At 37.3% G+C, this 21,217-nt stretch overlaps 1 protein-coding gene across 7 annotated transcripts in view; it reads right to left on the bottom strand.

Annotated features, from left to right (window-relative positions):
• ASB3 (ankyrin repeat and SOCS box containing 3) overlaps positions 1-21,217 on the bottom strand; it is a 128,655-nt gene that overhangs the window by 47,214 nt on the left and 60,224 nt on the right. For 5 of the 7 annotated variants that reach the window (XM_058164957.1, XM_058164956.1, XM_058164958.1 and 2 more), the window contains one exon: positions 15,060-15,374. The exons of 1 other annotated variant lie outside the window; for it this stretch is intronic. In XM_058164957.1, the coding sequence (XP_058020940.1) occupies positions 15,127-15,374 (248 nt within the window). In that variant the 3' untranslated portion in view covers positions 15,060-15,126. Of the gene's footprint in view, positions 1-15,059; positions 15,375-20,864; positions 21,080-21,217 lie in introns of those variants that run through there. One more of the 7 variants, XR_009152916.1, reaches the window with a different exon arrangement.

Here is a 21,217-nt window from a genome sequence, read left to right as displayed (position 1 = left end):
TAAATAAATAAATAAATAAATAAATAAATAAATAAATAAATAAATAAATAAATAAATAAATAAATAAATAAATAAATAAATAAATAAATAAATAAATAAATAAATAAATAAATAAATAAATAAATAAATAAATAAATAAATAAATAAATAAATAAATAAATAAATAAATAAATAAATAAATAAATAAATAAATAAATAAATAAATAAATAAATAAATAAATAAATAAATAAATAAATAAATAAATAAATAAATAAATAAATAAATAAATAAATAAATAAATAAATAAATAAATAAATAAATAAATAAATAAATAAATAAATAAATAAATAAATAAATAAATAAATAAATAAATAAATAAATAAATAAATAAATAAATAAATAAATAAATAAATAAATAAATAAATAAATAAATAAATAAATAAATAAATAAATAAATAAATAAATAAATAAATAAATAAATAAATAAATAAATAAATAAATAAATAAATAAATAAATAAATAAATAAATAAATAAATAAATAAATAAATAAATAAATAAATAAATAAATAAATAAATAAATAAATAAATAAATAAATAAATAAATAAATAAATAAATAAATAAATAAATAAATAAATAAATAAATAAATAAATAAATAAATAAATAAATAAATAAATAAATAAATAAATAAATAAATAAATAAATAAATAAATAAATAAATAAATAAATAAATAAATAAATAAATAAATAAATAAATAAATAAATAAATAAATAAATAAATAAATAAATAAATAAATAAATAAATAAATAAATAAATAAATAAATAAATAAATAAATAAATAAATAAATAAATAAATAAATAAATAAATAAATAAATAAATAAATAAATAAATAAATAAATAAATAAATAAATAAATAAATAAATAAATAAATAAATAAATAAATAAATAAATAAATAAATAAATAAATAAATAAATAAATAAATAAATAAATAAATAAAGTGCACATGTGGATGAACTGTACTATCACACATTTTACCACGTAAAGATAGTAAAATGTTGAGTACAGATAAAAGTATAAACATAATTTGGATACATGAAAAGAGTAAGTAAAAGGAAGATTAGGACAGGAACGATAAGCACGCTTGTGCTCTTATGCACGCCCCTTACAGACCTCTTAGAAATGGGATGAGGTCAATAGTAGACAGTTTTAAATCTGGCTGGTCTTCCAGTTTCCGGCGCTCCCACCGTCATCTGGGCCCTCCCACCCGCCCGTGTGCTATTCCTACCTTTATTTCTTCGTTTTTAGCTGAGCTGAAAGGCGCGGCAGAGCGGATTGCAATGCCTCAGCTATTCAGCTAGTCAATGTGCTTGCGGAAAGCGCAAGTTTGGCGTGCATGCGAGCAAAGCGTGAATGCGTGCACCGATCATGCACAAAGTGTGTACACGAAGTGAACCGATGGTAACACCAGTTAGAACCCACCACTGCCTGGCTTGGGCAACAAAAGCACTCAGGAGTCCTTTGAAGCTCAGTGGCAAAAGACAGGAGATGCAAGGGGCGCATCGTTTTTCAGATTTGTTGCTGTTGTTCCTGAATGCCAGCAGGCTTTAGGAAAAGGGCCTTTTGTTTGTCTTTTGGCTTCTCCAGATAAAGCAGAATTCCTTTATGGTAACTAGATCTGAGCTGGGATAGACCATGTGTCTATCTACAAAGGAATTGTTATAACTGTTACATCTTCAAAGGAATCGTTTCAACAGTTCAAAGGAATCGTTTCAACAGTTCAAAGGAATTGTTATAACTGTTACATCTTCAAAGGAATCGTTTCAACAGTTCAAAGGAATTGTTATAACTGTTACATCTTCAAAGGAATTGTTATAACTGTTACATCTTCAAAGGAATTGTTATAACTGTTACATCTTCAAAGGAATTGTTATAACTGTTACATCTTCAAAGGAATTGTTATAACTGTTACATCTTCAAAGGAATTGTTATAACTGTTACATCTTCAAAGGAATTGTTATAACTGTTACATCTTCAAAGGAATTGTTATAACTGTTACATCTTCAAAGGAATTGTTATAACTGTTACATCTTCAAAGGAATCGTTTCAACAGTTCAAAGGAATCGTTTCAACAGTTCAAAGGAATCGTTTCAACAGTTCAAAGGAATTGTTATAACTGTTACATCTTCAAAGGAATTGTTATAACTGTTACATCTTCAAAGGAATCGTTTCAACAGTTCAAAGGAATTGTTATAACTGTTACATCTTCAAAGGAATCGTTTCAACAGTTCAAAGGAATCGTTTCAACAGTTCAAAGGAATCGTTTCAACAGTTCAAAGGAATCGTTTCAACAGTTCAAAGGAATCGTTTCAACAGTTCAAAGGAATCGTTTCAACAGTTCAAAGGAATCGTTTCAACAGTTCAAAGGAATCGTTTCAACAGTTCAAAGGAATCGTTTCAACAGTTCAAAGGAATCGTTTCAACAGTTCAAAGGAATCGTTTCAACAGTTCAAAGGAATCGTTTCAACAGTTCAAAGGAATCGTTTCAACAGTTCAAAGGAATTGTTATAACTGTTACATCTTCAAAGGAATCGTTTCAACAGTTCAAAGGAATCGTTTCAACAGTTCAAAGGAATCGTTTCAACAGTTCAAAGGAATCGTTTCAACAGTTCAAAGGAATTGTTATAACTGTTACATCTTCAAAGGAATCGTTTCAACAGTTCAAAGGAATCGTTTCAACAGTTCAAAGGAATCGTTTCAACAGTTCAAAGGAATTGTTATAACTGTTACATCTTCAAAGGAATCGTTTCAACAGTTCAAAGGAATCGTTTCAACAGTTCAAAGGAATCGTTTCAACAGTTCAAAGGAATCGTTTCAACAGTTCAAAGGAATTGTTATAACTGTTACATCTTCAAAGGAATTGTTATAACTGTTACATCTTCAAAGGAATCGTTTCAACAGTTCAAAGGAATTGTTATAACTGTTACATCTTCAAAGGAATTGTTATAACTGTTACATCTTCAAACTTGGCAGCTTTAAGACTTGTGGACTTCAACTCCCAGAATTCCCAGAATTCTCCAGCCAGCATAGCTGTTGTGTCTTGCCCGCCCTCAGAGCAGCCGGGGCCTTCTTACCTGCTCCCGCACACTGAGGAATGTATGCCTCCCGGTCCCAGTCCTGGCTCCATGCCCACACAAACTGCAGAAGGAGAATCTCCTGCCCCAGCCCTGACTCCATGCCCACACAAACTGCAGAAGGAGAATCTCCTGCCCCAGCCCTGACTCCATGCCCACACAAACTGCAGAAGGAGAATCTCCTGCCCCAGCCCTGACTCCATGCCCACACAAACTGCAGAAGGAGAATCTCCTGCCCCAGCCCTGACTCCAGGACTGGGCCATCATCTTCCCCAGCCTCCTCACTGTCCGACTCCGCTGCCAGGTCTGCAGGCTGCTGGTGGACCACAACACCTATGGCACACGTGCTGGAAGTGGCACAGGATAGTGGGGAATGAAAGGATTTATATTCCTTGCAGATTTATATTCCATCTGCAAGGAATATAAATCCTTCCATTCCCCACTATCCTGTCAGAGCTGAAGAAGCTTCTTGGATGAGAAGCGAAACGTCTTCAAAAAAAAACTCACAAGAAAATTCAGTTGCTTCCTGGGCAAAAAAAGCACCTTTGGGACTCCAGCAATGGAGTACCTACAACTCCAGGAGACAAGCTCTTCCATTGCTTACTTCCTCTTACTCTTAGGAAATTTCACCCTAGTTCCAGGTAAGATCTCTCTTTAACGAGCTTCCATGCATGGCTTCTTGTCCTGCCCAGACGAAAGCAGACAAATCCAACCAAAGTTTTTAAAAGGAAGAAAATAGTGAAATGTATTGAAAAAGAGAAAAATAGATGGTAGCGAATACTGTGAGTTCTGAGCCAAAGACATGATTCAACAGGATATAACGTTCAGAAGCAAGGGGTTCTGCCAAGTGGAGTGCAGAGAGAAGACCGGAGAATTGCAAGGAAGGGCTTGGAACAGAGGTCTTCAAACTTGGCAGCTTTAAGACTTGTGGACTTCAACTCCCAGAATTCCCAGAATTCTCCAGCCAGCATAGCTGTTGTGTCTTGCCCGCCCTCAGAGCAGCCGGGGCCTTCTTACCTGCTCCCGCACACTGAGGAATGTATGCCTCCCGGTCCCAGTCCTGGCTCCATGCCCACACAAACTGCAGAAGGAGAATCTCCCTGCCCCAGCCCTGACTCCATGCCCAGGCAAACGGAGCAGCTAGACCCCTCCCCCTCCTCCACAGCAGGTGAGCCTTAGGAGGGTTTATTACCAACAGCTGATTGGTGTGACCCTCGCATCAGAAGATTGGAGAGGCGGAGGCTACAGAGGGAAGGGAGGGGCAGGCCTTAATGAGTGCTGAGTCATGGAGCCACACCCCATGGCCTATATAAAGGATCTACTTTCTGGCAGTCTCTGAGTCAGGCAAAAGTCAAACTTATCTTGCTGAAGTCACTTACTGGTCTCCTGCCTGCTCTGAGGACTTTGCTAGGACTTTGGGCAGAGCTGCAGAGGCACGCCTGATTCGGATTTCCCGGACCCAGCCGTCAGCGGAGGAGTGGGACACGACAATAGCTTCATATAGCTGGCTGGAGAATTCTGGGAATTCTGGGAGTTTACAAGTCTTAAAGCTGCCAAGTTTGAGGATCCCTGGCTTTAGTGGTGGGTTGCTACCAGTTCTCCCCGGTTCGGGAGAGCCGGTAGCAGAGATATTGATGTGACAGCAAATCAGTTCGCTCCCACCGTCATCTGGGCCCTCCCACCCGCCCGTGTGCTATTCCTACCTTTATTTCTTCGTTTTTAGCTGAGCTGAAAGGCGCGGCAGAGCGGATTGCAATGCCTCAGCTATTCAGCTAGTCAATGTGCTTGCGGAAAGCGCAAGTTTGGCGTGCATGCGAGCAAAGCGTGAATGCGTGCACCGATCATGCACAAAGTGTGTACACGAAGTGAACCGATGGTAACACCAGTTAGAACCCACCACTGCCTGGCTTGGGCAACAAAAGCACTCAGGAGTCCTTTGAAGCTCAGTGGCAAAAGACAGGAGATGCAAGGGGCGCATCGTTTTTCAGATTTGTTGCTGTTGTTCCTGAATGCCAGCAGGCTTTAGGAAAAGGGCCTTTTGTTTGTCTTCTTGTCCTGCCCAGACGAAAGCAGACAAATCCAACCAAAGTTTTAAAAGGAAGATTAGGACAGGGATGGTAGGCACGCAGGTGCACTTATGCATGCCTTATGCAAGAAATATAAATACTTATGCAATAAATATATTGCGAAGTTCATCAAATCCTATTACAATGTACTAAAAGCTCTTGCTATTTGAGCACCTCCAGTACTATTAAGATGTTCAAATCTCATTTTAGAGTTAGCCTTAATTCTAACTAGGTGAACTCCACATGGCATGAAGGAATCAAGTTGTTTTCTTTCCTACTAATATTTAAATTTGCCTGGTGGTCAGTGCAAGTACTTAATATTTCTAATTTCAAAGAAATGAAACACAAAGGATTTATATTCCTTGCAGATTTATATTCCTTGCAGATTTATATTCCTTGCAGATTTATATTCCTTGCAGATTTATATTCCTTGCAGATTTATATTCCTTGCAGATTTATATTCCTTGCAGATTTATATTCCTTGCAGATTTATATTCCTTGCAGATTTATATTCCTTGCAGATTTATATTCCTTGCAGATTTATATTCCTTGCAGATTTATATTCCTTGCAGATTTATATTCCTTGCAGATTTATATTCCTTGCAGATTTATATTCCTTGCAGATTTATATTCCTTGCAGATTTATATTCCTTGCAGATTTATATTCCTTGCAGATTTATATTCCTTGCAGATTTATATTCCTTGCAGATTTATATTCCTTGCAGATTTATATTCCTTGCAGATTTATATTCCTTGCAGATTTATATTCCTTGCAGATTTATATTCCTTGCAGATTTATATTCCTTGCAGATTTATATTCCTTGCAGATTTATATTCCTTGCAGATTTATATTCCATCTGCAAGGAATATAAATCCTTCCATTCCACTATCCTGTCAGAGCTGAAGAAGCTTCTTCAGCTCTGACAGGATAGTGGGGAATGAAAGGATTTATATTCCTTGCAGATTTATATTCCATCTGCAAGGAATATAAATCCTTCCATTCCCCACTATCCTGTCAGAGCTGGGCGCATCGTTTTTCAGATTTGTTGCTGTTGTTCCTGAATGCCAGCAGGCTTTAGGAAAAGGGCCTTTTGTTTGTCTTTTGGCTTCTCCAGATAAAGCAGAATTCCTTTATGGTAACTAGATCTGAGCTGGGATAGACCATGTGTCTATCTACAAAGGAATTGTTATAACTGTTACATCTTCAAAGGAATCGTTTCAACAGTTCAAAGGAATTGTTACTGTTGCAACTGGAACAAACCACTGAACCTTTTTTTTCCCTTCCGTCCCCAAATCATAAATATTGCTATTGTACAAATCCAGTTCACTCTTTTCTTTCCATTTTAAAAAGAAAAGGAAGTATTTCTTTAAAAATAAAATAAAATAGACTGCCAGAATATGTAGCAAACTGTACTCTGGTCAGAGTCATCAGAAGGGGAAAGCCAGATAAACCAAATATTTATTTATTTATTTATTTATTTATTTTGTCAATCATACATAAGATAACAGGTAAAAGTATAAACATAATTTGGATACATGAAAAGAGTAAGTAAAAAGGAAGATTAGGACAGGAATGGTAGGCACGCAGGTGCACTTATGCATGCCTTATGCAAGAAATATAAATACTTATAAAAATAAATACTTACAAAAATAAATACTTATGCAATAAATATATTGCGAAGTTCATCAAATCCTATTACAATGTACTAAAAGCTCTTGCTATTTGAGCACCTCCAGTACTATTAAGATGTTCAAATCTCATTTTAGAGTTAGCCTTAATTCTAACTAGGTGAACTCCACATGGCATGAAGGGAATCAAGTTGTTTTCTTTCCTACTAATATTTAAATTTGCCTGGTGGTCAGTGCAAGTACTTAATATTTCTAATTTCAAAGAAATGAAACACAAAGGATTTATCTAGTTGGCTGGCCACAATTGTTTCAAACCACTGTGGGCAAAGCCTATCTTGGCCTTGGGACATAATGGCTGTATTTCCACAGAATAACCACATTGAGAGTCTAGTCATCACATTTGCACAAAGTACAAAGCTTTGCAAACTCTAACCCTGACTAGTTTGAGGCAGGGGGACAGAGTGGTTAGTACAATCTGAAAACTCAGTGTAATTGGGTAAAGCATTATCACAGCAGCGTCATGTGACATATCGTGACTTTTTCCCCCTTTGCTAAACCAGGCGTGGGTGTGGCCAGTGTGTGACACATCTGGCCCGCAAGCCACGAGTTTGACAGCCCTGTCCTAGGCCAGGGGTCTGCAAACTTGGCTCTTTTAAAACTTCCAGCTTTGCTGGCTGAGGAACTCTGGGAGTTGAAGTCCACAAGTCTTAAAAGAGCCAAGTTTGCAGACCTGCTGACAGATCATATATTTGCAGTATGACTTCACCAGTCCAATATAGGTGGACCCTAGTTTTCTTGTCATTTGCATCAAAACATAATAATGCCCATTTCTATAAGCACTGAGTATTGGAACCCCTGAAAAATATAATTGCTCATTACTTGAATCAGTGTTTTTCAAATGTGGCAACTTTAAGATTGCATGTTGGCTGGAGAATTCTGGAAGGTGAAATCCACATATCTCAAATTTGCTAAATTTGAAAAACTGTTGCGTTAAATGAAAGGATAAACCCTGTTTATTATTTATTTGTCACACAGAGTTACCTTTTTAAGACTCAAAAGAGCTCAAAGAGCGAATCAGGCAAAGCTCAGATATGTTCATTTGCAATAATGTCTAAACAGCATCCTCTGGTGGGCAATCAGATTTTGCATTTATAATTGGTCAGAATTGAAAATTCATTTTCATTTCATTGAACTGTACAGCGCTAATGCATTTATGAGTACCCTATGTATATAATTATTAATCAAAGGAATGGCATGACATTGGCACTCAACACCTACTGCCATAAATTGAAAAGCAAATCCAAAATTATCACTTCTATCCCTCCAAGTCCCAGGGTTAATGCATTTACATTCTTATCTAACAGCTATATACTCTGTAAATTAAAAGCCAGTCAAAGTTAAGTGAAGATTTCAGGGTTATTAAAAACCGTTGAATTTGTAGGTAGACAGGTGGGGAGACCTAGCTTCTTCATGTGATCAGCCGGAATTTGCCTTGGTCCTTTATCCAAAGATGATAGCTAGGATAGCAGCCTCTTCAAACTTTGCGAACTCTGTTGAATCACAATTCAAATCCTCCAACATAGTTATACAATGAATCAAATCATTCACTTATTTAGGCTGAGCCTTGTTTTATCCCAAGTTACTTTAACTATGGTTCCTTCCTTCACTGAGATGATAGCTATTTCCTCAAATTTTGTGCTTCCCAGTTGTGTTGATTCACAAATTCCCTCCTCCCTGGCCATTGTGCATCAGTGAGAAGAACTCTTTTCTTTTTTCTTTTATATTGGTTTGTATAAGTTTTTATCTTCCTTTTTAAAAAAAACCTTTAATAAAATTGTGTGTGTGTGTGTGCACGCATGTATGTGTGTATAATATGTGAAATCAGCCAACAGAATCCCCTCAAGCACTTTCCCCCTTCTTTGGCAATAAAAATGCAGAAATAAATTCAATCACCAATAATTTGATGACCCTTCATTATTTCCCAACCAGGTTGCTTGGAGTAATCATGATCAAGTGGTTGATAGTTTCTTTAGTGTAATGGAAGCAACAATTAACTAAGCCCATCTTTATGAAGTACTTAATAGAGAGTCTGCAGATAAAAATTAAAGGAACTTAAAAGTGAGAAAAGAGGCAGCTGTCAACTGACTGAATAAGAAAGAGAAATAAAAAGAAAATAATTAAGTTTATATGAAAGAAATGAAGAGACATTGATAGCTGAAGAGTTTACTTTTGAAAAAGTAAAGTATTATTCAATAAATAAGCATGGAGTACTATACTTCAAATCAGAAAACATTTATTTTATTTCATCATGAAATGTTTTTGGTAAATAAAATTTTAATTGCTTATAAATTGGTCCTCTGTAAATTGGGCATTATTAAAGTGTATTTATCCACCAAATAATCATAGACGTTATGCCAGTTCTGATTAAGTACTCAATTCTGCCACTGCAACATTTTTTTTCTTGAATTATTTTGAATTCTAGTGCGCCTCTGTCTTTTTAGGTTTTTCTTTTGGCCCTGACTCATAAGTTGTACTCTAAGCATCTTTAGATATACTCTATGAGTGCCCATTCATTCTTTGCGTCTCACTGTTGAATAGTATCCTGATTCCTAATTTAGTCCCTGTGGATATTCCACCCTGGATATTGCCTCTGCACTCCCTCTCTCTCTCTCTCTCTCTCTCTCACACACACACACACACACACACGCACAAACACACACACTAGTCCCATCAACTCAACATGCTAAATTTTAAGCCAGGGATAGCAAAAGAGAAATGGTCTTGTATATATTCCCTCCCAATAAATCTTATGGTATAATAGAGTAGCTTGGTTCATAGAGTATGGTTGAGTTTCCACGATACTCTAAATCACAAATTTAGTCTAGTCCAGTGCAAGGCTGAAATGTAAAAATGTTTGCGACCAGTTCTGTGGGTGTAGCTTGATGGGCATGGCCAACTTGACGTCACTCACTGTTAGAGCCAGGAGCTGCACATTTTAAAACACATTCTGCCCTTCTGAAGCCCCCAGCGCTTTGAGTTTCCCTCTGCCACCCAAGTGAACATAGGCGCCTTCTCTTGCAGAAGCAGAATCCAGGAACAGAAATGGAAAAACAGGAGGGGGAATGGGGAGGAGGAGGTGTAAGACGACATTTCCTTAGTTTGGCGATCTAAGGAAATGTCTTTCAGCTCTTCAAGATCGACCTTAAGAAGCTGCCTGCTGCCGCTACTTTTGCTCGGAGCTCTTAAAGTTAATCTTGAAGAGTTGGAAGACGTTTCCTTAGATGCTCCGAATAATGAGTGGAAGGCAGGGAAGCATGGCAGCGCTGCAAGCCATGGACCGGTTTGGGGCCGTGACCAGCCAGCAATTGCTACCGGTATGGCAAACCATCCCCAATCTGATCCAATCTCCCGATCCGGTCTGAACCGGTAGCATTTCACCCCTGGTCCAGTGTACAGGTGAACTCACCTATGAAGTGCGCATGGGAGATCCAAAATGGATGATTTTACACCTGCTTTCTTTCTCTCTATTTACCTGCTAAAAATCTTCCACTTTTATAGATGATACTTACTCTTGTACATAAATAGTAATTAGAGATGAAACTGGCATTACAGAATTCAAAGACCGACATACCAACCCATTTCACAATTAGATTTAACCAGACACTAGCCATATACAAATGCATCTGTGAATATATTTATTTTAGTACATTTTCTGTCCATGGACTTCTCCTAATGGCTTACCAGACAGTGGCAGAGCTCCAATTACGGAATTACGGAACTATTCACTCACAGGACAGCAGGGATTGTAGGATCACACTTCTGATTGTTTGTTATTTTGGTTTTGTATAAGTTTTTGCACGCTTTTAAAGATTACAGCACCACTGTTTATGCAATAATGATTTTCCAGGCTAATTATGCCATTAATTTCCAGTCATTTTCCAACAAACTTTCATTTATATTATCGGGTCAGTAATTGCCCCACAGCTCACTGGCACCTCTATGTTGTATTTCTTCCATCAAAGCAATGTATTAATATGGGGAACCCTACACAACTGAAGACCTGTATTGACTTGACATAAAGAGTTTGTGAAATTTATTCCCTGGCCAAATGTTGAACATTCCTCAGCTGCAAGAACACAGTTTTAACTGTCTTGGTATCTGGCATCTGAAGAGGATTTATTGTCAGTCAATAAGCAGCTCACCTTCTAGCAGGAAGATAAAAAAAAATTCACTGTGCCAGTAAATAGTTTCTAAACACGCAAAAATTTATGATACAAGGAAAGAGATAAGATGGTATGGAAACAGTAACTTATCCCCCGACTGATGTTCAGCAAGTATTCATTACTTTTATCTTCTCTTTTAGTCCTTATTTCCTAATATATTCCTGGTGTCTCTAATGCCAATAGGTACCCATTCCCAAACAGAAGGATATAGTGGCGATAAGCAAGTCAGCAGTATACTCTTTTATTACACTGTGTTTCGTGTTCAGTTAAATGCCTTTGCCCATCTTCCATCACTGCTTCTTCTGAACTTTCTGGTCAGGACACCCACAAAGCAATATCATCTTCTCATCTCTTCAGCATCAACAGTAGAGACCTTCAAATTTCTAAGTTCTACCATATCCCAAGATCTAAAATAGACAGCTAACATCAAAAACGTCATCAAAAAAGCACAACAAAGAATGTTCTTTCTGCGCCAACTCAGAAAGCTCAAACTGCCCAAGGAGCTGCTGATCCAGTTCTACAGAGGAATTATTGAGTCTGTCATTTGCATCTCTATAACTGTCTGGTTTGGTTCTGCAATCCAACAAGACAGACACAGACTTCAGAGGATAATTAGAACTGCAGAAAAAATAATTGCTATCAACCTGCCTTCCATTGAGGACCTGTATACTGCACCAGTCAAAAAGAGGGCCGTGAAAATATTTACAGACTCCTCACATCCAGGACATAAACTGTTTCAACTCCTACCCTCAAAACGACGCTACAGAGCACTGCATACCAAAACAACTAGACACAAGAACAGTTTCTTCCCGAACGCCATCACTCTGCTAAACAAATAATTCCTTCAACACTGTCAAACTATTTACTAAATCTGCACTGCTATTAATCTTCTCATCTCAACAAGCAAAGTCAAAGTGGAAAGCAGATTCATTTAACAACTATATTACTAAGAACTGCAATGATTCACTTAACAACTGTGCCAAGAAAGTAAAATGGGGCAAAACTCACTTAATAAATGTATCTGCTGAGGTATTAATAAGTATCTCACTTAGCAACAGAAAGTTTGGGCTCAATTTGTGAACTATCTGTGTTTATCAACACAGCCAGAGGATTCATATGATTTTAGCCCTTCACAACCACATTTTTATAAGTAAATAATTTACTTTTAAACTCAAAAGAACTTTCAAATTCAAATGCACTGTTTTGTGCATATATATATATTTTAAATAGAAAATTGTTTTGAAAAAGGATAGTGATTTTTGTTAATACAGATGATGGTGGTTTAGAATGATTAATAAATGAAAAATGGAAATATATATCATTTCCCACAATAGGAAAAAAGGAGGAAAATGGATTTAACAGGATTTAACAGAATAATGGTTAAAATGCAATATAAACTTTTAAACATTTTATTTGGTCTTTTTCTCCTGGGATATTGCTTCTGGTTTTTATGCTTGAAACAGAAACAAAATTAGGAATTTAGTTTGAAGATTTAATGTTTGTGTAGTTATAAAACTGACTTGTAATAATTATAGGTAATACAAAAAGTAGCTTCAGCAGTTTTATCATCTTGAGGAAGGAGAATGTTGTCTGCCATTTTTAGTAATCGGTAGTCTTTTTACATGTAGGGGTGGTCCTTAAATCAAATGTTTTTAACTCAGGGACTTTCTGTGTTTGTACGTGAGAAAGCGTGTATGTGTGTGTGTGTTATTTTTATAAATAATTCAAGGCAGGAAACATACATGGTACTCCTTCATCCTATTTTCCCAGCAACCACCCTATAAAGTGGGTTGGGCTGAGAGAAAGTAATTGGCCCAAGTTCACTCAGCTGGCTTTTATGCCTCAATCAAACTCATGGTCTCCAGATTTCTAGCCTGGTGCCTTAAGCGCAATTATCCCAGCCTTCATCCAAGAAATTCAGAAGAGACTTTTCTTCTTCCTGCTATTTTATCTAACAATCAGATGAAGTCAGCTACTGTGAGAGAGAGTAATTAGAGATTTTTCCTCTCACCGAACCTCCTGGATCCATGACGATTTGAAATAAATCTCCTGACACTCTGCCGCATGCCGCAACATGATGCCATACAATCAGCATAACTTACATTTTAAAAAATCAAGTAAGTATCATTTAGATGTGGACACACAGCAGTCATCCTCCTCTGCTGTCTCTTTGGAGGAATCAAAATGAAATGTATTTGATTTTTAAAAGGCAAAAATGTAATCTCACAGCAAACTATCACTGCAGTGTAGCAAGTACAGAGACATTGTTCCTGCCTCTGCTTCCACCTTCCATGCTCTCAGTTGGAATGAGCCATCAAATATTTATGCTCACTTCTGTTAGCCCAAAAGTGGCTTCACTGCATTTTTCCCTAGAGTAGAACTGCATTGTAAAAAAAGAGAGAGAGAGAGAGAGAGAGTTGATCTGTAAATTTAGAAATTTGGGAACCATTTGTGATGTAAATCCAGCAGTAAAGAATCAGGGTAGTAAGATGAGAAGCAAGGTAGAAGCAGGGGAAATAGTTTGAGCAGGGTGTCTGAAAAAAAAAATGGTTGGAAATATAATTTGTCCAGGGAATGGGGGTGCATATCTTTTAGCAGTGAATACTGGAAATATGACAGGATGTTTTTTTAAAAAAAACAAAGCTTGAAAGATCCTGATAGGAATATCATAAGCCAGGAATGCTGCATTAATTTTTGCCATATGTATACTAGTAATTCTTCAAAGTAGTGTAAAATCTGCATGTCATCAGTCTTTGCAAATATCTTGCACAAGCATACAATCCTTGCAAGTATAGGCAGCTGGCCTTTTTTTAGCTGTGATGGTGTATGCAGACCTGTGCACTGTTGATTTTATTATTTGGGGAATAGCTGTTGATAACATAATTTGAAAGAAAGATACCCTCCAATCTTCTTTAAATTGCTACATTTTAGTCACAGCAACACACAAAGCAGCAGCATCTTCAAGAATCTGCCACTTTTCTTAAAATGCATGGCACACAGAGAAAAAAGGCAGGTCTTGATCACAATGCAGCATTTTCCATCCTGCCTTCCTGCAGACATGCCTGAAAATTCTGTGTATTCAAGGTTTTTGACTCTCACTCAAGGGCTGGAATTTCCGAGGATGAATTGTAACTATTTTGTATGGGAGGGAGAAAACTGTTTCACAATGAATCAGATCAGTCATCCGTTTAGGCCAATACTGTCTCCTCTGACTGACTGCATCTCTCCAGGGTCCCAGTCAGTATCAATCCTTGTCTTTAACCTAAATTATTTTAATTAAGAGGCTCCTTTCATTGAGAGAATGGCAACCTTCCCAAAGCCTATGCTTTTCAGATTTGCTGAATCACAATTCCCATCCTCCGTCATATCAATGGCCATGAGTGAGACAGTAGTAGTCCCATACTTCTGGAGAGTACCAGATTGGGAAAGCATGATATTCAGGACAGAGTTTGTTTTAATGAGATCTCTGGCAACACATGAATTCATTTATTTATTTCATTAATTTCATTTTATTATCATTAATAAATTCATATTATTGTGAGCAAAGGCAACAAGATACTTTACCAATAATATTTCTAAGAAACTTATTTTAATTTTGGAATGACCACGGCTATCGGTGTCCACTGGAGGGCAAATGAATAAGGCATGTATGATGACTCTGTTATACAAAGGAAGTAGTTGTATCAGATGTCATGGTAGCATGAAAAGTCCATGCCATAATGTCAAGTCACACAGTTTGACATTTTGATGTCATCCTAGCTTGTTTTAGATGCTATTGCTATCATTGACCTGATCTATGTTTACATGCCATTTTTATTTATTTAAATTCTAAATTTTTGAGTGGGAACTCGCAAAAGGTGTAAGTTATCTGGAAGAATCCAAGCTGCATTCAAAACATTGCTGATCGGAAGTAATTTAGGTCCAACACATCTGAGAGACATATGAGAAAAAATTTTCTGGACTGTTGAATGAAATTATCCTATAGTGAGTGACAGAAGAGAAATGAATATCCTTGCAACAACCATCAAACAGTATAGTTCATTCTTTATAAAAGTGGAAAACTCTATAAACGTTTAGATGACCTTGAATCAGTTCTATTTTTTCTCTTCTTTATGTTCTGAATTAGAACAAGATGGCAGGGTCCTTTCTTCATAGACTTCTCCCACCTTAAGCCAAGATTCTGAAATGGAGTATGTTCTTAATACATCCAAATAAAGTAAAAAGTCTTGTAGGCAAGTAGGTATCGGCAACTGGCGGATATGCTGGTCTGACTGCAAACAAACACTTGTTAAAAGTGACCGAATCTCCAGGCGGCACAGATGAGACAATGATGGGATATGTTCTGTCACAAGAAAGAAACATGCATTTATCAGGAGCAAAACAACTGAGTGTTTCATGAACCTTCTACTTCAGTGCCAAAGGCCTGCAGAGGGGAGGCCAATACCTTTGAGGGAGGCCAATACTCAAGAATTACGCTTGGCTTCTGAGGAGTAAGTATGTCCCAGGCTATACACCACAGAGTAACAGAGTCCAGAGCAAAATTGGATTTTATTTCATCTAATTCCAACTTATATATAGTGAATAATTATTGGTAAGTTATGTAATATAATATTTCTATTTTTCTGTCACATTAAAATTATCACTGTTACCATTTGATAACCATTTTTGGTGTTCTGGGGGACACCAAAAACTTTAGGAAATTGCTGGTTTCTGTAGTTTACAAAGAGAATAACAATGGGCCCCATTCAAAACTTCTACAGTCTTGAACTGAAGTATTCCTTCATGAATTGAAGGACCTACTCTTAGTCTCAGCCATTCTTTGATTTTGTCTCTCTTGGGGGTACAGACAGTCTTCTGGACTGGACAGATTTCCTACTGTTTTACAATAAAAATTTGTATATTTATTTTTCCTCTTTGATAATATTAGGAAAAAAGGGGGTTGTTAATTATTTACTGAATGGGAAATCCTTGACTTTCTCATGCCTAATCTTCAAAGAAAGCTACATTCTGGACTAAAACAATAAGAATAAACAGTGTTTTAAAATTAAATAAAATAAGATCAAAGGACAGCCACTAACAAAGCAGAGCGGATTTAAATCAGGACCTGAAATAAGGGTAAACAGCAGGCTTAAGTGTTGAGACAGCAACTTTTCTTTTTTCTTTTCCTTCTTTTTCATTCGAATTTTCTGATCTATTTCTCTATTTCATGTATGTACTATATGTGGTGTGGTTCTATCTGTGTGGATTGGAGGGAGGGAGGGAGGGAGGGAGGGAGGGAGGGAGGGAGGGAGGGAGGAAGGAAGGAAGGAAGGAAGGAAGGAAGGAAGGAAGGAAGGAAGGAAGGAAGGAAGGAAGGAAAAGATTTAGATGTGTAAAACTTACATTTCCTACGTTTTTAAATATGGAAGAAAACAGAACTGAAATTTCAGATACGAGGCTGAAATATAAATTGAAAGAAGCCAGCTAGGGAGGGATTTGATGACTCACTTCAAATACTTGAAAAGATTCACCTAGGAGAAGGCTATTATCCATTGTCCCAGAGTGTAGGATAGAATAAATGGATTTATTGGTAACTCAAAGGAAGATTCCTTTTAAATGTTAAGAAAATTGTAAAGCTAACAATATTTTGACAACTGGGACCAATTATTGAAATAGGTGGTAAGCTCTGGTTCTCTGGATATGTTCAAGTAGGAGCTGGATAGGCATGTAATATGAATGCTTTGATCTAGATTCTTGCATTGACCAAAGGATTGGATGGCCCCAAAAGCTTCTTCCAATTTTATCATGGGGATGGAAAAATCTTTGCACGGAACGAAGTTATGGAAAATATTTACATTGGTTGGAAGGAAAAGGAAACGGAAAAGGGTGCTTTGGCTAACATTCTCAGATAACAGGCTCATGTTGAAGAACAACTTATTTCCAACAGCTTTTGGTTAAAAAAAAAACAATAAGGAAGGCAGCAATCTTTACGGACTGATCAAAAATAGTTTGGCCTTCAATCAAGTACATTTGTTAAGACATTTCTTCTGTTTATACAGAAACTGTGGGAATGTTGATTGGGAAGCTACTTTGCAAAGCTGGAAGTTACACACCCTAAAGACACAACTTTACACATAGTCCTTGACTTACTATCACAATTGAGCCTAGAATTTAAGCCATAAGTCATCCTAAGTGAGATGCCCCACATAATCACATTACTCAAAAACCAAAATCCTGACTCTCCCTGTTGTGATTAAGTGATCCTGTGGGTCATTAAGCAGAGCAAAAGAATTACCTGCCAAAGTTTCCTTTCTGTGAGCAGAAGGAAACTGTAGCACTGGGCTGGAGAACTCCATCTTGAAATCCAAGCAGGACGTTGAAGTGTTTGTGGTATGGTGCATTCTGAGCCAGCCCCCAGAAATGAGGGAATCCTCTCGCTTCTGGAGGAAGCTGGCTGGAAATGCCTTATGCTTTAAATGCCCTTTGCAAAATCCTGCTTGGATTTTGGGAGGAACAATTTCAGTCAGCCTCCTTACAGAGACTCTCCACCATACAGCATATTTGAAATGGATCTTTTTCACTCAGCCCCCAGGAAACAGAGGAAGCATCTTCAGAGCAAGAGGCCATGACTGCCAACCTTTCCTGCTGGCTTCCCTATTGACTTCCTGGGGAAGCTGGCAGGGAAGACTAAATATGGTGACTATGTGACCATAGGGTGCTTGGCAGCCCATCTTAAGTTGAAATAGATTACCAAGTGCCCAGATCACTATCACATGAATGCAGGGGGTGCTATAACAGCCACATGATCAGATACAGGTTGCAATTTTGAACGGTCGCTAAACAAATGGTTGTTAAGTGTGAACTTGGATGGAGTTCACAGCAGGCTGAGGTGGGCTGAGGATAACATAATCAGGGGTGTCAAACTCAAGGCCCATGGGCCAGATCCAGCCCACACGGTGCTTAGATCTGACTTGCAGTGCCACCCTGGAAACAGCAAAGGACCGGCCATCGGTATCTCTGCCAGCGAAAACAGAGCTCAGGAGGCTGTTCAAGCTCTGTTTTCACTGGCAGAGGGTTGCAGGAGAGCCATCACAGCCAAAAATGGAGTTCGGGAGCCCATTTTCGCTGGCAAAGTGCTCAGGCCCCCAAAGGCGCCCCAACATGAGTGACGTTGAGTTGGCTACGCCCACCCTGGCCACACCCATTTCGGCCCTGAGGCCAAACATAACCCTGATGCAGCCCTCAATGAAATTGAGTTTGACACCCCTGACATAATCTATTCTTCCCTCTCCATCCCCAAATGATAGTTAACTTGTCTTTGTGCTGGGGTCCAGAGTCAGACCACCTTAGCTTTCCCACTCCTGAATATAGGGAAAAAACTTGGCTTACTTTAATTCTAGGAGCAGAATTAAAAAGAAAACTGCAAAAACTGTATATTAAGCCTAGAAAAACAGTTCCTTCCATATACTGTATAACAGATCTAACTTACTGGAATCCCAGTTAGCAGGAAGAACAAAGGTGAAGCAGAAGAATAGATGCCTCACATAATGTTCATTCAGGAAAACAATGGTTTAAAAACCTTCTGAAAATCCAGTGATGGAGCACCTACAACTTCTGAAAGCAAGCTGTTCAGATTAATTGTTCTAACTGTCAGGAAATGGTGACAGTAGAAACAACCAAACTGTTATCCCAAAATTGGAGGTGAGGGCTGGGATAAAATTCCTACTTTCTGATTTCATTACCCCCAGTCTACTATCAGCTGGGTCTACTACACAGGTATATACACAAACATATTTTGTGTGCCTGTCTCTCTATGTATACACATACACGTGTACACATACATGTGTACACACATAACACATGCACACTTTCAGAGCAAAAGGGAAATCTCCAAGATTGGCTGCAGCTGGAGTTCACTTTACTGAAAACATGGGGAAGAAGAACACAGCGCACAGGAGTTTTGAATAGTGACCATGCATATATATGCACATATTCTTCCTTTGGGAGAGATCACCTTAAAACCAAGGTCCATATGGGTATATACAGTGAGTGATACTGGCGGCAGTTTTTTTTTTTTTTGTTTACATTTATACCCCGCCCTTCTCCGAAGACTCAGGGCGGCTTACAGTGTATAAGGCAATAGTCTCATTCTATTTGTATATTTTTACAAAGTCAACTTATTGCCCCCTCAACAATCTGGGTCCTCATTTTACCTACCTTATAAAGGATGGAAGGCTGAGTCAACCTTGGGCCGGGCTCGAACCTGCAGTAATTGCAGGCTACTGTGTTCTTAATAACAGGCTTTACCAGCGTGAGCTAAACCGGCCCTTAACCGGCCCGCAGTTAACTGAGACCCATTTCAGAATATTACCCACGAAAGAGATATAAATTGGTCAAGATCATGTATTTGGTTTCTTTTATTGAGATTCCTCTGCATTGTATCTGAAGGGACGGATGCTCTAAAACGGTGCTGGAGGTGGTGGGGGTATTATTACTTTTTAGCTCCTGAGTTAACTGGCTGGGAATGGTTAATTGTGAATGTTCACTTTGCAAATTAGCATATTATTAGGGTTATTTAAAATAAGGAAAATGAGCAGGAAAAGTAAGAACGGTAGAAAAAAAGGGTGATGGTTTGACAAAAGATGTGGTGATGAATCCCCCTGGATGAAGTAGGGAGAAATTCAGGATGGAACTGAACAAAATAAAAATAAAAGTGACAGCAATAGTCAATTTCAGGTGTGCCTATTTATTGCTAAGATTTTGCAAAAGGTGCTAGTTTTATGGGTTCACATATGCTCAAATATTTGTTCTCATTAATCTCCTCTTACGTTCTTCTATAAAGGCTTACCTTTGGATTCATTACAACGTAATTTAATAAGCACTCTGCAGGATCAAACCAAAAACCTATCTAGTTCAGCATCTTATTTCCCACAGGGCTAACTAGGGGACTCTAAGAAGTGCATGAGAAGTATCCTGGGTCACTGTTTTCTTTCCACAAGTAATATTCAGAAGTATACTTGGACATGGAAAATTTGCATGTCAGGTATCTATCAATCATTTATAAACAATTAATGGCTTGTGGAAAGATGGGTGGCAAATAAATTTAATAATAATAATAACTATTAATACTCTCTAAATCTGTATTTGTTAGAGGCAATCATATTTTGCAACAGCAAATGCAGATTAATTCTATTTTGCACAGAATCTAACAACCAACACAAACCTTTTCGGACTCAGTGCTTTCTAGATATACTAGAATAACAATTGCCAAGAATTCCCCAGGCAATATTTAGATGACAACAGGTAAAGGATACTGGATTATCAGATATATCAAGCCAGTTCTTGCTGTATACCAGAGCAGTATATTTTATGTTTTCAAGGCACCACAAAATGTTCAAAATGCTTCTATGTGGCCCCCAGAACCCTTCAAAAGTATTATCGAATTCCAATGTTTAATGTGACAGAAAAGCAATTAATAAATGAATTACTAGAGACTAATATTGTATTTAATTCTAATAGCATAAAATATGGTATTTTATCATTTAATTCTTCCATTTAAGTCAATGTATTTTGGAATGCAATCATGTGAGCGTTCACCAAGAAAGTTGTGTATCCTAATATTTTAAAAGAAAATATTAGAATAAAGTCAATTCAGACCATACTAACAAGCGTTAAGTTTGAATTTTTTAAAAAGATTTTTAAACAGAAAAAAATAAGAAAAAAAGATCTAGTTGGCAAGCTGATAGAGACCATAAAGTGAGATTAATTAAAGCACCATTCAGGCAGAACTCTCTCTTTGCCGGATTTGAACACAAAAGAAAAGAGACATTTTCTGATCAGAGGCTTTCCTAACCTTTCCATTATTAAAAGATGGTATTTCGGTCTCCAGGGTATCTAGTTAGCAACTGATGATTGCAGACTATATCTGCACTATTCTCCCCGCCTGGCAGGCAGTCTGCAGCTTCACTGTTGCCTGCAGTAATTGGATGACCTTTATTTCCAGAGCAGGATTAAGCAGAGCCACAGGATCATTTATTAAAAACACAACAGCACACTGGTTTCAGAAGTCTAATTTGAAAAAAGAAAAAGAAAAAGGCAAGTTGCACAGATGCCTCTAATACTTCAACACTAGCATCCACTGTTTAGGAAATCTTCTAGCCACTCAGCATATGGCCCAGAATAATCTAGATATTCCCAAAGTCTCTC

This window comes from Ahaetulla prasina, chromosome 1 (genome assembly GCF_028640845.1).
Source record: "Ahaetulla prasina isolate Xishuangbanna chromosome 1, ASM2864084v1, whole genome shotgun sequence".
Taxonomy (NCBI): Eukaryota; Metazoa; Chordata; class Lepidosauria; order Squamata; family Colubridae; genus Ahaetulla; species Ahaetulla prasina.
The sequence above is the reverse complement of the archived record's forward strand: the minus strand, read 5'-3'. Positions and strand labels throughout refer to the sequence as shown.